The sequence below is a fragment of the Erythrolamprus reginae genome, chromosome Z, assembly GCF_031021105.1.
Source record: "Erythrolamprus reginae isolate rEryReg1 chromosome Z, rEryReg1.hap1, whole genome shotgun sequence".
NCBI lineage: Eukaryota > Metazoa > Chordata > Lepidosauria > Squamata > Dipsadidae > Erythrolamprus > Erythrolamprus reginae.
Window position 1 is genome coordinate 25,356,329 of NC_091963.1, and position 17,132 is coordinate 25,373,460.

The following is a 17,132-nucleotide window of genomic DNA, read 5'->3' on the forward strand; positions in this document are numbered from 1 at the left end:
TTCTAACGAACTTTTCAAGATACGATTGCCTCTTCTTCCGAACTATTTTCACCTTACGAACCCAAGCAGCTGCTGCTGGGATGAAGGGGTTTCTTTCCCCCCCCTTTTTTTGAAGAAAGAAAAGGGAGGGCTGCTTGGAGTAGGAAACATTTTGCAGAGAACAACGTGCTTGCAAAGGAACTGAAACGGTGTCTTTTTAAGAAAGAAAAGGGAGGAGGGGGGGCAGCTTGGGGGGAGGAAATTTTTTGCAGAGAACGGCGTGCTTGCAAAGGAACTGAAATGGTGTCTTTTTAAGAAAGAAAAGGGAGGAGGGAGGGGCAGCTTGGGGGAGGAAAATTTTTGCAGAGAACAACGTGCTTGCAAAGGAACTGAAAGGGTGTCTTTTGAAGAAAGAAAAGGGAGGAGGGAGGGGCAGCTTGGGGGGGGATTTTGCAGAGAACAACGTGCTTGCAAAGGAACTGAAAGGGTGTCTTTTTAAGAAAGAAAAGGGAGGAGGGAGGGGCAGCTTGGGGGAGGAATTTTTTTGCATAGAACAACGTGCTTGCAAAGGAACTGAAACGGTGTGTTTTGAAGAAAGAAAAGGGAGGGGCGCCCCCTTGCCTTTCTTCTTCCCACTCACCCTTTAGCCTAGCCTTGCTTCTTCCATCCCCCACCCCTTTAGCTGCTCCTCCCTGCCCTCTATTCGCCTCCCTTCTAAAGTTTGGGATTTTCCTGAAGGATTTGCACACATTATTTGCTTTTACATTGATTCCTATGGGAAACATTGTTTCATCTTACGAACTTTTCATCTTACGAACCTCCTCCTGGAACCAATTAAGTTCGTATGATGAGGTACCACTGTATAGTATTATAGTACATATTAACATAACATAACATAACATAACATAAGTAGAACGTAGTAATAGAAAGGATAATAAGACAGTAGGACAGGGAGATTAGGCACAAAAGTGCACTTATGCACGCCCCTTACAGACCTCTTAGAAAAGGGGAGAGGTCAATTGTTGATAATGTAAGATTGAAGGTTTTAGGGTTGGGGGAAGCAACAAACAGAGTCAGGTAATGAGTTCCAGGCGGTGACCACTCTATCGCTGAAATTATATTTTCTGTAGTCAAGTTTGGAGCGATTTACATTCAGTTTGTATCTATGATGTGCACTTGTGTTGTTGTTGTTAAAGGTGAAGTAGTCATTGACAGGGAGTACATTATGATGTATGATTTTATGAACAACAGTTAAATCAGTTCGGAGATGACGTAGTTGTAAATTTTCTAGATTTAGTATTTGAAGTCTGGAGGAGTAGGGTAATTTGTTATGTGAGGAGGAGTGAAGGACTCTTCTTGCACTATGCAAACTTTGAGTTTCCAGTGTTACTCCTTTTTCAGTTATTGTTTTCAGTATCATAAAATGAATTTGTTAATATCTGGCCATTTATTATTTATTTATTTATTTATTATTTAGATTTGTATGCCGCCCCTCTCCGCAGACTCGCCATTTGGCCATCCTAGTAACTCATTTTTTGTGATATATGCTTTGCTATGTGGCATACAGGCAATCAATCAAAGAAGCACAGAAAGAGTTTCTTTACTGATGTTCAACCTCTGATATCCACCTGTGGAATTTCATTACAATGACATTTTAATAATGCCTCTTTCACTTCCACTGCCAGCTGGAATTTTGTTTGGCAGCAAAGTCTAATCCAGTCATACCCCATCAACATTATTGTTTTTCATTTAGGAAACATTTTCAAGGAAGAATACATTCCAAAATAAAGAACATACAAGGCATTTTATTTTGAATTCAGCAAATGCTGTTGGTTCTTCTCAGCGTTAGTCAATCTCATTATGCAGAAAAAATATAGATAATCCTGGATTTACAGTTGTTTATTTACTGACTTTGGCCCAAGCCATGTTTATTTTTGCTTCATTGCTTAGCTGCTACTCTTGCGGGGAAGGAGGAATTAGAAAGGATTGAAATTAATAATTCCCTAGACCTATGAGGGGGAATGCGGAGCCATATTTGCCAGCACACGAGATGTTGCTTTAATTCAGCTCCAGCTGATTTTTAGCTTGTGCTGAGCCTCTGTAGGGCATTTTTTGCCTACAGAGACCCTCCAGGTGGGCGGAGAGGCCGTTTTTATCATTCCCAGGATCCAAGAAAGCCTCTGGCACCAATGGAGGGTGAAAAACAGGCCTACCGGGCCCACTGGAAGTCTGGAAACTGGGGAGCAGAAGGCATCATTTATTTATTTTATTGGATTTGTATGCCCTCCCTCCGTAGACTCGGGGCGGCTAACAACAGTAATAAAAAACAGCATGTAAATCCAATACTAAAACAACTAAAAAACCCTTATTGTAAAACCAAACATACATACAAACAAACATACCATGCATAAATTGTAAAGGCCTAGGGGGGAAGAATATCTCAGTTCCCCCATGCCTGATGGCAGAGGTGTGCGGGGGCAGGGAAGTGTGGGGGTCACGCATACATGCGTGAGGGGGTAGGGACATTGAATTATGGGTGTGAGCATGCATGTGCATGTGATAGCACATGGGTGTGCGCTTTTGGCACTAGAGGGAAAAAAGGTTCGCCATCGCTGCCCTAAACAAAACTATGGCAATGGCATTGAAAAAGTGACTTATGACTCTTTTCCCCCCAAAACCATTGCAACATTTTTTATGATTGCATAGTCAATATTCAGATGCTTGGCAACTGATTTATATTGATGAGGATTGCAGTGTTTCAGGCCATCCTTTGTGACCTGACAAGCAAAATAAATGGGGAAACCAGATTAACTTAACAACCCTGTTACTGGCTTAATAACTATAACAAGAAAGGTAATAAAATGGGACAAAATTCACTTTAATGTCTTACTTAGCAACATGAATTTTGGATTCAATTGTGATTGTAAATCGGGGACTACCTGTAATTAAACAAGGTAAAAAAAAAAATCAAAACATTAACTGTCTCCCAGTATTGTCAATGGAATGATGAGTTTAACAACATATTTCTCTTTTGCATCTCAGTGAGTTACACTGTTTGCTGTCCCCTAGTTGATTCACAGGACCAAAGAGCTGATAATTGGGAAGAATACAATGGCACAAACTCCTTTGCTTTTTATCTAAGAAAGTTGTTGAACACACAGATGTTCAATATCTGAAAAAAGTAACTGAGCATTTATTACATTTGAGTGAAACAACACAGAGAAAACAAGATATTTTTATTTACATTATCAAAATCTTACATATTTGATGAACTCAATAATTAATGAATTTATTAAAATTGTGTCGTTTTTGCTTTCTGGATATCTTTTAACTTCCAAATAAAACTTGATTGTCTATTTTAAACATATAATTTGAAATTATTTTTCTGTTTCCTTAGGCTTTCTCTGGAAATTATATCTCATGTTGACATTTCAACTGGGTTACACTGTTGGTATAATATGTATGTTCATCTACTGGTAAGTGTACTTTACTGGTACCAATAGGATATGTTGGAACAATACTATACTGGGTTCCAGAGGTGGTTTCCTCCTGATTTGGACCAGTTTGTCTGAGCGGGTAGCAACCCGCTGGTGATGTCATAATGACATCATGGAACTGCTTCAGTCATGACGGTTCAATTTTTTTTTGGAATTTTAAAACATTTTGAACTGTTTATATTTAAAAAAATAAAATTCTTCTGAGCACATGCATAAGCCAAGTTTCTGACACTGTGCATGTGTTGCCACCTTATTTTTGGCTTTTAGATTTCTCCCCCAGATATTTTGGCACCGCACATGCATGCGTGCCCTCAAAGCGCACCCTGAAAGCAAGGGAGGAAGCAAACCAGCAATGAGATAAGTTAGAACCCACTCCTGTAGCAGGCAATCCACCATGGATAGATCAGCATGTCGTGTATCTTGAATGGTTAAGGGTTGCGTATATTTTTGATGTTATTTACCATATTGCAGAAGGTGTGTTTTCTTTCAGTCTTCAGTTGTTCCAAATAGCATGTTCTTAGCCAGCTGAGTTTCTCAATATCGACATGGGAAAGTTTAATCTTTTGATCCTTTTCTCATTTTCTCTTCCCTTCTCTTACTTGGGGGATTCAAGTATTTTCTCATTTTCTCTTCTCTTCTCTTACTTGGGGATTCAAGTATTTTCTCTCTTACTTGGAAGAAAAAATACCCTCTGCCAACTTAGGAAAAGATAAAACAAGTTCGTAAGAACCAAAGTGCCTAACAAGTTGTTCATGATAGAACTTCCTTGTTTTCTAGAATTTTGAATAATGGGGGGATGGAGAAACTGTCTCCTGTTCCCTATCTTTCCATGATGTTCAGTGCTTGAATTATGTCTGAGACACAAGGTCTATTATTCAGGTTATACAGAGAATTATGTGCTAAATAGCTTATTCCATTGTTTCGTAAGCTTAGTAAAAAATACAGTTTAGCTAGAATAACAGAGTTGGAAGGCACCTAGTCCTCTAATCCAATCTCCTACTCAAGTAGGAAGCCCTATAACCATGATGAAAAAACCTATGGCAAATGCACCAGAAGTGACACACAGAGTAATCTCTCTGGGCATGCCAGCTGTCGCTAATTCCACTTGCAGGTTCTGGCGCACAAGCCAGCTTATTTTAGTGCACACGGGGAGCACCAGAAACTAGGGAAAGCAGCTCCCTGGTGCGCATATGCACACTGAGAAGCTGAGGTTCTGGTTTCTAGTTCACACACATGTCCTGGACAGCTGGTCTTTGCATGCACATGCACAGGGGTGGGCAGCAGGGCAGGATGGGGTGGAACATAGTTCCACCAGCGGAAATGAAGCCGCATGCACAGTTCCATTCGCTTCCTGGATTACCAGTCTCGGCTCGGCTCTCTCTTTTTTTCCCCTCCTGCTGCTGATGCGTGAGCCTCACTTTTTTTCCTCTTTCCTCCTTCCCTCTCTCCTGCCTGGCTCCTCTCCAGCCTCATGCGGCCACCTCCTGAGGCCAGGAAGGAGGAAAGAGGGAAAAAAACAAGGAGCGCGCAGCAGCAGGGAAAAAAGGAGAGTCAAGCCGTGTCACGTCAAAGCACTCTGGGCTGCGGTCTTTTTCCCCTGGCAAAGCCCTGACTCTGTCCGCAGCTAAGATGAAAAGCTATTGTGCAGCAATAATAACATTGTGACTCTCCCTCGGCTTTCCGATATTTTTAAATCTTCCATCCTCTTCCTCCTCCTCAGAAAACGGCAGGAAGACGAGAGTTGCGGGGGGCGGGTCCTTTTCTTCCCCAATCTTTTCTCAACAGCTGATCAGCAACTGTTTGCCTAGCTATCCAGCTTGAGGTGGGGTTTGACCCAGGAAGTAGAGTGCGGGAAACGCGAGAGTAAATTGTCACCCCAGCAAGCGACACTGCTGAGGTTGTAAGTCAAGGACTTAACAGTTCACTTGAACAATGATGATCATTCAAGCCACTCCCACCTGCTCACATGGCCGGCAAGCCACTCCTACACAGTCACATGACTGGCAAGCCACACACACAGTGTAGCAGTAAAAAATTTGGCTGCCCATTACTGCACATGCGCACCATAAAATGGAAGACCAGGTGACTGGCATGCGTGCACATGCTGGACTGGAAACTCAATTTCACAATGCGTGTGTGCATGCCGGAGAACTCTTCTGGTTTCTGGCGCTCTGTGCCAAAGAGATTCGCCGACTGCCCTAAAAAATATTTCAGGACAAATGTCCAATCTCTTAAAACCCTTAAACAAGTTACCCCAAAATTATGTCAAATTTTGATTTGAAATACAATTAAATGCAGAAAAATGTTCAGTTTTATGGTGAGCATCCATAAAAGGAACATTTAAATACAGTGATACCTCGTCTTACGAACCCCTCTTCATACAAACTTTTCATGATACGAACCTAGTGTTTAAGATTTTTTTGCCTCTTATTCCGAACTATTTTCGCCTTACGAACCCAAGCAGGGATGTCCCGAAGTGATGGGATTTCCCTGAGGCTTCTCTCCCTGGGATTCCTTTAATTTTTGCCAGGCCTGCTTTGAATCCCAGTGACAAACTCCCCTCTTCCAAACTGCATGGGGAAAAGACTCATGGAGCTCAAGAGAGGAGAAAGGTGTGGGTGAAATGAGCAGAACAGGGTGGGCCAAAACCGGAGGGACTCATGGAGCTCAAGAGAGGAGAAAGGTGTGGGTGAAAATGAGCAGAACGGGGTGGGCCAAAACCGGAGGGACTCATGGAGCTCAAGAGAGGAGAAAGGTGTGGGGTGAAATGAGCAGAACGGGGTGGGCCAAAACCGGAGGACTCATGGAGCTCAAGAGAGGAGAAAGGTGTGGGTGAAATGAGCAGAACGGAAGTGGGCAAAAACCGGAGGAACTCATGGAGCTCAAGAGAGGAGAAAGGTGTGGGTGAAATGAGCAGAACGGGGTGGGCCAAAAACGGAGGGACTCATGGAGCTCAAGAGAGGAGAAAGGTGTGGGTGAAATGAGCAGAACGGGGTGGGCCAAAACCGGAGGGACTCATGGAGCTCAAGAGAGGAGAAAGGTGTGGGTGAAATGAGCAGAACGGGGTGGGCCAAAACCGGAGGGACTCATGGAGCTCAAGAGAGGAGAAAGGTGTGGGTGAAATGAGCAGAACGGAGTGGGCAAAAACCGGAGGGACTCATGGAGCTCAAGAGAGGAGAAAGGTGTGGGTGAAATGAGCAGAACGGGGTGGGCCAAAACCGGAGGGACTCATGGAGCTCAAGAGAGGAGAAAGGTGTGGTGAAATGAGCAGAACGGGGTGGGCCAAAACCGGAGGGACTCATGGAGCTCAAGAGACGAGAAAGGTGTGGGTGAAATGAGCAGAACGGGGTGGGCAAAAAACGGGAGGGAAAGACCCATGGAGCTCAAGAAAGGATCTTTTTTGCCTTGCTTCATTGGGACTGCCACCTCTTGACACCTCTCACTGTCCCTCCCACCACTACATTAGCCTCAGCTTCGTCTGCCAGCCATTTTTTTTTTAAAGCCTTAATGTTTTGGATTTTTCTAATGGGCTTGCACACATTATTGGCTTTTCCATGATTCCTATGGGAAACATTGTTTCATCTTACAAACTTTTCACTTTACGAACCTTGTCCTGGAACCAATTAAGTTGGTAAGACAAGGTATTACTGTATACGCAATGGATTTATGCAAAATTTGCACTTTCAGATTTATAACTGACAGGTTTATAACTCTCTGGTGAAAAAATTATGTTCCTCCTACTAAACTACTTGGCAGCTGGTTTTTGTTTTCTTTGGATGAAATAAAAAGTCTGAGCTGATTATTTTTAATATTGTTATATTCCTACTGAATATAGAGAGGTGAGATGGAAATATTTTAAAATCAATTGAATAAATTACTAACTATTTCCGTTGTATCCTTTCTGTATTTCTATATTTAAATTTTTTGGTCTAGGAAGTACCTTAAAATATGGGTTCAGAGGCGTCCATGGTTTTGCTATTCTCTCTTGTAAGTATTATATATGCAATTGTCAATTATTAAAATCTGCTCCTTAGTAAATATGTATTGTTTTTTAGAAAAAATATAAAAAATCTCAAAACAAGCAAACCGACTACTTGTAGTATCAATTTTATCTGCAGTCTTGAGTTTGAGAAACACTTAACAGTTAATAAGCACATAACTGTATATTTGATATACAATGATCACCTGCTTAAAATTTCATCAAATAATATATTTTAACAATTGCCTATCTTTTTATATATATATAGTTTTACCAGACAGAATTTTATAGGTTTCCAATTGGAGCGTTGATTTAAGATACTTGAAGTCAATGGATTAACATATATAGGCAAGATAACTAATTACATTAATATATATATGTATGTGTGTGTGTGTGTGTGTGTGTGTGTGTGTGTGTGTTTTCGTAGATTTTCACGGGTACAGGTATGACGGTCTTAGTATATTATTTTACTGAAAGAGTAGTAGATGCTTGGAACAAACTTCTAGCAGACGTGGTTGGTAAATCCACAGTAACTGAATTTAAATATGCCTGGGATAAACATATATCCATCCTAAGATAAAATACAGGAAATAGTATAAGGACAGACTAGATGGACCATGAGGTCTTTTTCTGCTGTCAATCTTCTATGTTTCTATGTTTTATAAATATGATTTGATTATTATGACAATAATTAAAAGACATGGCATGCTCAGTAAATTGGACTGCAAAACAAAGTCATCTTGAGTTAACTCAGTGTCAGGAGATTCTACCCATATTATTTTATTGGTAGCACTATGGAAATTATTTGCAATTTTTTCCTGAATTTATTTTTTACTTTCCAGTCTAAATTAGAGCTCCAATTATTTATTATTTATTTATTTATTTATTTATTCATTTGTCCAATACACAAATACATAGGAAGAAAATAAACATGAAGTAATATATATAAGGATAAAAGTTAAAATAGAAGAGAAGATATATGAAAGGAAGAAAATATATATGATATATGAGATAAAGGAAAGACAATTGGACAGGGGACGAAAGGCACACTAGTGCACTTATGTACGCCCCTTACTGGCCTCTTAGGAACCTGGAGATGTCAATCGTGGATAGTCTAAGGGAGAAATGTTGGGGGTTAGGGGTTGACACTATTGAGTCCGGTAATGAGTTCCACACTTCGACAACTCGATTGTTAAAGTCATATTTTTTACAGTGAAGTTTGGAGCGGTTCGTATTAAGTTTGATTTTGTTGTGTGCTCTTGTGTTGTTGCGGTTGAAGCTGAAGTAGTCATTGACCGGTAGAACGTTACAGCATATGATCTTGTGGGCAATACATAAATCGTGTTTTAGGCGTCGTAGTTCTAGGCTTTCTAGACCCAGGATTGTTAGTCTATTTTTGTAGGATATTCTGTTTGGAGTGGAGGAATGAAGGGTTCTTCTGGTGAAATATCTTTGGACATTTTTAAGGGTGTTATTCACCAAAAATTCACCAAAATTCTGCCCTGCTCCGCTCAAAAATTAGCCAACATCAATTAGGTGCAGAAATTAATTTAGCTTTTTGTTTAGTTATGAGTACAGAGCAAGGATGGGTTCTAACTTACTTCGATCCTGGTTCGTTTTCTCCCACACTGTGTTTGAGTGGGGCAAGGAGTGATTCTACTCAACTGCCAAGTTTTCATGTTCCCCCAAATCTAGTCTTGAAGCTCAGTGCAAGTCATTGGGGTCATATGTATGAGTTTGAAAATTGCCCTTTCAAATTTCCACTGAGAGAAGCAGCTCTATTTATAAGAGATCTGCATCAATTATTAATCCAATATGGTTAGAGTGAAATTTGGAACTGATACCTGCTCTTTGAGAAATGGTGTGTTTACCATACTGTCTTAAGCTTCATCACTGTAGTTTTTTTTATTTTAAGTGCAAAGATCTATCTTATATTGTTTTTCTTTAAAGGGATTTTATTAAATTATTAAAGGTAAATGTGGTTTTATCTGTAATTATTAATTTTTTAAAATATTTTTAAAAATTATAATATCGATTGTAATATAACAGGGCATTTTAAATTCTAAGATGGCAATATCTTCATCTGATTTTAGACCAGCGATCTTGTTAATGGCTATTGCCTTAGCATGCTGTGATCACGCCCGAAGAAAATTCCCCTTGAATGTCATTTTGTTAGCTTTATTTGTAAGTATCTCTTGAAGGTAATGCTCTATATCATATATTAATTATATTTTAACATCATTTTATTATATATGTCATTGCTACATTTTGCTACATCCAGGCTCTCAATATTTTACAATTTGAATAATGCACTACTTTTACTGTCTTACTATGAAAATTTTCCATTCTAGACTGAAATGTGCTGGACCAGAATTTCTGCCAATATCATCCAAGATCCCAGCCAGCTTGGCTAATAGGGCATCAGGAAAGAGAAAGCCAATCAAATTCAAATAAAGTTCAAAACAACAAAAGTTTGTTTTCATGCTACGGATATTTCCATCCCCAAAATAGGTTTTGGGAAAATGCTATTTCATCCCCATAATAGCAATTACGAATATGTAGTGCATTGGCATAAATAGCATGAGAACATTCATCAGAGTTGTCAAACTTAAAAATTAATTTTCTGCCCTTGTTGATTTTTACTCTAACATGTTGTAAATTATATTAGCTCATCCTGACCTGAGTACTTCTGCGAGATAATGCTATCCCAGAGTCAGATCTTTATCACAAGTCAGTTCAAATTATTTTTGTTTATTATTAATGGTGCACAGGGGTGACTGTATTTTATAAATGATTGCATCGTGGAATGCATCTGAAACATACAATAGCAACAATGTCGCTTGGCGGGCCCCAGGGGAAGAGCCTTCTCTGTGGCGGCCCCGGCCCTCTGGAATCAACTCCCCCCGGATATTAGAATGGCCCCCACACTCCTTGTCTTTCACAAATTACTCAAGACCCACCTATATCGCCAGGCATGGGAGAACTAAGACACCTCCCCCAGGCTTTTATATTTTATGTTTGGTATGTATGTGTTGTATGGTTTTAATTGTTGAGGTTTTATATATCTTTTTCTTTTAATATTAGATTTGTTCTACTGTTATATTGCCTTTTACTATTGTTGCGAGCCGCCCCGAGTCTTCGGAGAGGGGCGGCACACAAATCTAATAAATTATTATTATTATTATTATTATTATTATTATTACTTGATTCTGTTGTTATTTGCGCTTTTTCAAGTGAATAATAACAGAATAACAGAGTTAGGAGGTATTTTGGAAATCAACTAGTTCAACCCCTGGATGTACCATTCTGGACAAATGACTCTCTTCTTAAAAGTCTCCGAGAATGGAACACCCATAACTTCTGGAAACAAGCTGTTCCACTGATTTATTGTTCCTGATTTTCAGGAAATTTGTCCTTAGTTCTGTTCTGTCTGGGTCCCCCCAGATGCCAACACCAACCTAAAAGAGTAGCCAGACACACTGGTAAAAAGCAAAGGCGGTTTATATAAGTCCAAGCAAACACAGGTAACAAAAACTGTTCTTACAGACAGGAACACGATGCAGTTTCACAGAGGTTTCACGAAGGCCAGGCAATAAAACAGGATTCTTGCTGGCAAAAACAACTCTAGAGATAATAAAACCCACGCCTCCCCCAAGTCTTCCAGGCTTCTAGGCCACAAGCCAAGATCAGAGACGCCAAGAATCGAAGCAAGGTCACAGGACTCCCAGTTGATAACTCTCCACGAGACTGTAAGGGCGGGCCTGCCTTTTCAACCCTGCTGAGGAGAACCACACCCAAACCCAGCTGTTGCCAATTCAGGGATGGAAATATCTTTCTAATTGGCCCCTTCTTTGAGCTGCACGTCTCTGCCTCATGTCTATTATAGCCTGTGCGTCTTCATCCAATGAATCCAGGCTACTAGCTGGAGACAGGCCCCCCCCAGGGGTCTCAGGCTGCTCTCCCTCCTCCTCCTCCTGACGTTCCTCTCCCCCGTCTGCCTGGTCCTCCCCCTCCTGGTCACTGTCCTCCTCCTCTGGGCATGGATCCGGCAGAGCTCCAGCCGGTCCCTGAGGAGCCTCAGGCTGAATCACAACAAGTTCTAGGTTGGAACTATCTTTGACAAGCTTTCATTACTTCTTGTCCTGTTGACAGGTGCTTTGGAAATATAGGTTGATTCCTTTTTTTTTTTATGACAGCCCTTCAAATATTTTAGCCTTCCATCCCAATCATCCGTTTTACTCTATACATTCTTTCTAGAGTCTCAGGGGGTGAGGGTTGGGTTGCACTATGGTGACCAAAATTGGATGCAGTATTTCAAGTGTGATCTTACCAAAGCAGTATATAGCAGTAATAATACTTCACCTGATCTTGATAGTATCTCTCTGTTGATGCAGCCTGCGTTGGCTTTTTTTGGCAGCTGTAGCACACTGCTGGCTCATATTTATGTGGTTGTCTATTAGGACAAATGTCTGACAAATTATATGTAAAAATTCTATATGGTAGAATGAATTATAGGTTTTTTTATGAACTGAATCTCCTCCAGGAACAAATGCAAAAAGGTTATTATGCACAATAATACTAATAATAGATGAATAATGTAATAATAAATTATTTTTATTTTTAGACAATCCTCATGGGTACATGGCTTGGATCCATTGATGCGTAAGTTGTTAATAAATTGAATTGCATTGCGTCATGTTGTGTTGTGTTGATGTGATTATGGATGTCATAGAAATATTTTTGTTCTTGGGTTTTAGTTTCTTCGATGCAGACACTGTGATGTGGACTGTTGCTTCTACTTCATTAGTGATATTCGGACTGTGTCTTTTTGCTCTTCAGAAAAAAGTAAGCAGTCACTGTTCAAATGTTCTACAGATTTGAACAATTAAATCATAATTAAAAACCAGGTGTGTTCTGTCTCTTGAATCACAGTACATTCAGAAATAGAATTCTTTATTGGCCAAGTGTGATTGGATACACAAGGAATTTGTTTTGGTGCAGGAGGCTTCCGGTTTGGTGGAGATCGCGGCGAGACGTGTCTGGCAGGGCTCTGCCAGGCGAATCTCTTCTACCCCCTCCGAAGGTCGCAATTGCGATCGGATCGGGCCCGGATGGCCCGATCCATGAACAGGGGGCTCTCCTCTGCCCGAGGACCCATCGCCAGGACTCCAGAGGCAGCGGTTCGCCCCGCAGCTTCGGAGACGGGAGAACCGCTCCTCTTTGCTTAAGAGGACCGGCCAGCGCTTTCTCCCCTCACTCAGCGGGGAAGAATAAAAGCAAAGAAGCGAAAGTAAAAATATCTACATCTCAAAGAAAAAGAATATAGCAGAGAAAGGACTTAAGGTAAAAATCTCCATTGTGTTTCGTTTTTAAGTTAGAAGATCGTAAAACTTTTAAGTAAAAGTTTTTTTTTCCAGGGCGAAAGTGAAAGTTTTTTCTTGTTTAAACCCATCCGCAAATAACAGCCGGACCTAATTTTTTTTTCTTCACTTTTACTTTTCCATTTTGAACGTGAGCTTGGGAATCTACAAAATAACTTTCTGACTTTATGCTTTAACAAAATAGTTTAAATTTGATATGACTATTTAGAAAATTTTAACTGCTGAAGAAAATTTCTAGTGATGAACAGAATCTGTTCTTGATAGACTTTTAAAATCATAATCTTCTGGACTTAATTTTTGAAGCGGAGGAACACAGTCTTGCTGCCTTTTTTTTTTCTTGCTGCCTATTTTCACAACATGAATAACTTAATAATCATGAATTAAATGGAACCTAGAAGAGATTGAAATCACTTCTTTCTTGGATTACTTATTGTTGGATTAACCTATTTGGAATACTTGCTGAGCCTTTTGGACTATTTGCTGACACCTTTTGGATTATTGCTGACACCTTTTGGATTATTTGCTGAGAACTCTTTGGTTTAACATCTGCCTGCTGCACGAAAATTAACTTGACTCCATCTTGGGATCTCTTTCTTTGTTCTTTGCTCCTGTCTTGAATTTGGAAAATAAACTGACTCCATCTTGAACACAAGCAAGCTTTGGAATTGCTTTACTCCTTGAATTTTGAATTGAAATCAAACATAACTTTACCCTTTGAGATTTGGATCTTCATTTCTACTTCCTAGCAAAATTACAGGATTTATAAGAAGAACTTAAGTATATAATACTGTTATTGTGTCTTTGAATAATTATCTGGTTTTTTCCCTGATTTTTCTTTGACTTTCTTCCTTACATTTTTATTACTAGAAGAAGTTTGGTTTGAACTATATGCATTGTTAATAAACCTTGGGCTCCTGCTCTATTCTAAATAGCTGAACTAAAATACCACCCTCCTTCTTTTTCTTTTTGAATAATTCTTTTTACTTCACTTTTTCCCCTTTTCTTTTTTTCTTCCCTCCTCCTAAAGTCTTTTCTTCCAAAAAACTTTTTTTTTCTTCTCTTTCTTTTGTCTTCTATATACAGTTGATATTCCTTCTCTTCTTTCATTTTCTGTCCTCCTTTTACTTGAAAAGGCTAATACTTGTTTTTTTTTCCCTGTGGCACTAAACAATAATATTTCTTTTTTCTCTTCTTCTTTTGAACTTTGTTATTAATTGAATTGCTACTGAATTGGTATAGTCATATTATAAGGGAAACAAAATATATTGAATAGATTTGGAATTTATAGTAATTTCTTTTCCTTTTCACTATATATAAAATTGAAACTAACCTTAAAATTTGAAATAGTGGATTCTAATTTGATAATGTCCCACACCTCAACTTTTGTTAAAACAACAAAGAAACAAACAACACCAACTACCCTATCTCCACAAGTGTCACCGCATTCTTCTCCTTCGCATCAAGTGCTAACCATGTCTACCAAAGACAAAGACAAAGACAAAACAATGCAGTCCAATATTGCAACTATTCATGAGACTTTGAATGCTTTGAAGGACTTTATGGTCAAATCACAAGAAGATGCCACTCAACAAAGAGAGGCCATAAAGGAGGAGGCAACACAACAAAGAGAAGCCATAAAGGAGGAGGCAAACACAACAAAGAGAAGCCATAAAAGCTGACTTGGCAGAATTTAAAGTGGAGATGGCTCAAATGAAAGCTGATATGGGCGAGATGAAAGATCAGATAAGCAGATTCAACAAACTCTTCAAGAAAGTGATGACCGAGTTAAAAAAGTTGAAGAGCAAGCTGACAAAAATGAGAAAAGAATGGAGTATCTTGAAGGGAGAGCTGATGAAAGATACAAAAGATATGATGAATCTATCATTCAGCTGGAGATGCAACGAGCTTCGTACGGACTTCGATTTCAGAATATAAAAGAGGAAAAAGATGAAGACTTTAAAACGACTTATGGCGGAAATCATTGGAGGTATACTTCAAGAGGACCCCATGGCTTTACAGAAAGAAATCGATGAAGTATACCGAATTTCGAATAGCTATATCCGTCGACACAACCTCCCAAGAGAGATACATATTAAATTTACAAGAAAGGCGTTGCGAGATGAGATACTTCATTATTCAAGAAACTCCCCCGCCTCAACGACATGGAGTAGAAATAAAGATATTAAAACAAGTTCCAAGAAGTGTCAGAGAAAACAGAAGAGATTACCACTTTTTAAACCAAAATCTTGATCAAAGAAAATATCACTTACCGTTGGCTTATTCCACAAGGACTTTCTCTGACCATGGCGCTCTACAAGGTACAAACTGGAAAACGTAGATCAAGCTATGTTCTTTCTTGAACAGAGTGGTTTGGGCCACTCCGACCATGCAAGTAAGCAACTAGTGGTCCAATTACAACCAGCTCAACAGCAACCAGGGGAAAAATCACTAATTCAGCAAGAAGAAAACCTGGGGGCAACTGCCCAAGTAATAGAGCAGGACCAAGGCTCTAGAAGAGTTCAACCTCAGCGAGAAACCAAAAAACCTATTAAATGACAACGAATAAAGACTTGAAAATCTTTTCCGTAAATGTTAATGGACTTAACGAACCAAGAAAAAGGAAGCAAATTTTTTCCAAAATCAGAAACCAAAATGTTCAGATTGCAATACTACAAGAAGTTCATATTAAAAAAGATAACCAAAAATTACTGTTGAATCCCAAAATTGGAAAAATGTATGCTGCATTAGCAGACCAAAAAAAAAGAGGTGTAGTGATGTATGTCAAGAATTCTATAAATTCCAAACAAATATATAAGGATAAAGAGGGTAGGATATTGATTGTACAAGTAGACATTGAACCCAGACCTCTAGTGGTTGTTTCTATTTATGCCCCCAATGAAGACCAAATGACATTCTATAAAAATTTACACCAAATAATAACAGATTTAGCTATTGATAATCTATTGATAATAGGTGATTTTAATGCTATCGCGAATAGACAATTAGACCACTCAGGAGGGGGAGGTAATAAAAAAAGGGGAAAAGGCAAAAAAACAAGAAGAAACTTGCTACCCAGTACTTTTCAAAAAATGAAAGCGGAACTATTATTAAGCGATATTTGGAGGGAAAGACACCCTCTCAAAAGGCAATTTACCTTTTACTCCAATCCTCACAAAATTTGGACGAGAATTGACATGTTATGGGCACCAAAAACGGTGGCAGAACAAATAAGAGAAGTTGAGATAGACGTTAATACATGGGCCGATCATAATCCAATAGTGGTCTATATGACGATGAATAATAAACAGAACAATTGGCGGATGAACAGGTATATATTAAACGACAAGAAATATAAGGATTGGATTGAAAAGGAATTAAAAATATTTTTTGAAATTAATAAAACATCAGATACTACTCCACAGAACTTATGGGATACAGTTAAAGCGTACATAAGAGGTTTAACAATATCTTATACAGCAAAATACAATAAGGAAAAGAAATTAGAGTATTTACAATTAACAAACGAATTAAAACAATTAGAATCCTTATCGCAGCAATATACTAAGAATAGAGATCTAAAGACAGAAATAAACGTAATTAAACATAAAATTAGAGTTATAGAACAAAACCAACTAACTGAAAAGATTAAAAGAGCAAAGCAACAATACTTTGAATATGCAAATAAACCTGGCAGATGGCTAGCGTATAAACTTAGAAAACAGAGTCAATCAAAATTAATCCAAAAATTAGAAGATAAAGATGGTAAAATAAAATTCGATACAGAAGGTAAGGCAGACATTGTGTATAATTTTTATAAGGAATTATATGCTAAAGATCATGTCATTGAAGATGAAGTTTTTAATTATTTAGAGGCTTCAAATTTACCACAAATAACAGAAGATCAACAGGCTACCATGGATGGACCAATAACAATGGAGGAACTCCTAATAACAATTAAAAAACAGAAAAGCAACAAGGCCACAGGCCCAGATGCCATACCTGCAGAATGGTATAAGATAGATAATGAAACAATAAGAAATCATATGTTAGAAACTTTTAATTCCTGTAGACTTGACGGAAAAATTCCCAAATCTTGGTCAGAATCACTGACAACCTTAATACATAAACAGGGTACAGAACCAGAAAAAATTAAAAATTATAGGCCTATATCACTATTAAATGTAGACTATAAGATTTTTATTGCCATTTATGCAGAGAGACTTAAAGGAGTTATAAATGGAATAATACACCAAGACCAAAATGGGTTTCTTCCAGGGAGACAAATTAAAAATAATA

General features: G+C 38.8%; 1 protein-coding gene across 1 annotated transcript in view; it reads left to right on the forward strand.

Moving 5' to 3' along the window:
* Nucleotides 1-17,132, forward strand: part of LOC139153776 (protein lifeguard 1-like) — a 49,846-nt gene that overhangs the window by 14,675 nt on the left and 18,039 nt on the right. Inside the window, exons 5-6 of the mRNA XM_070728158.1 lie at nt 12,080-12,117; nt 12,213-12,300. Of these exons, the coding sequence (XP_070584259.1) occupies nt 12,080-12,117; nt 12,213-12,300 (126 nt within the window). The remainder of the gene's footprint in view (nt 1-12,079; nt 12,118-12,212; nt 12,301-17,132) is intronic.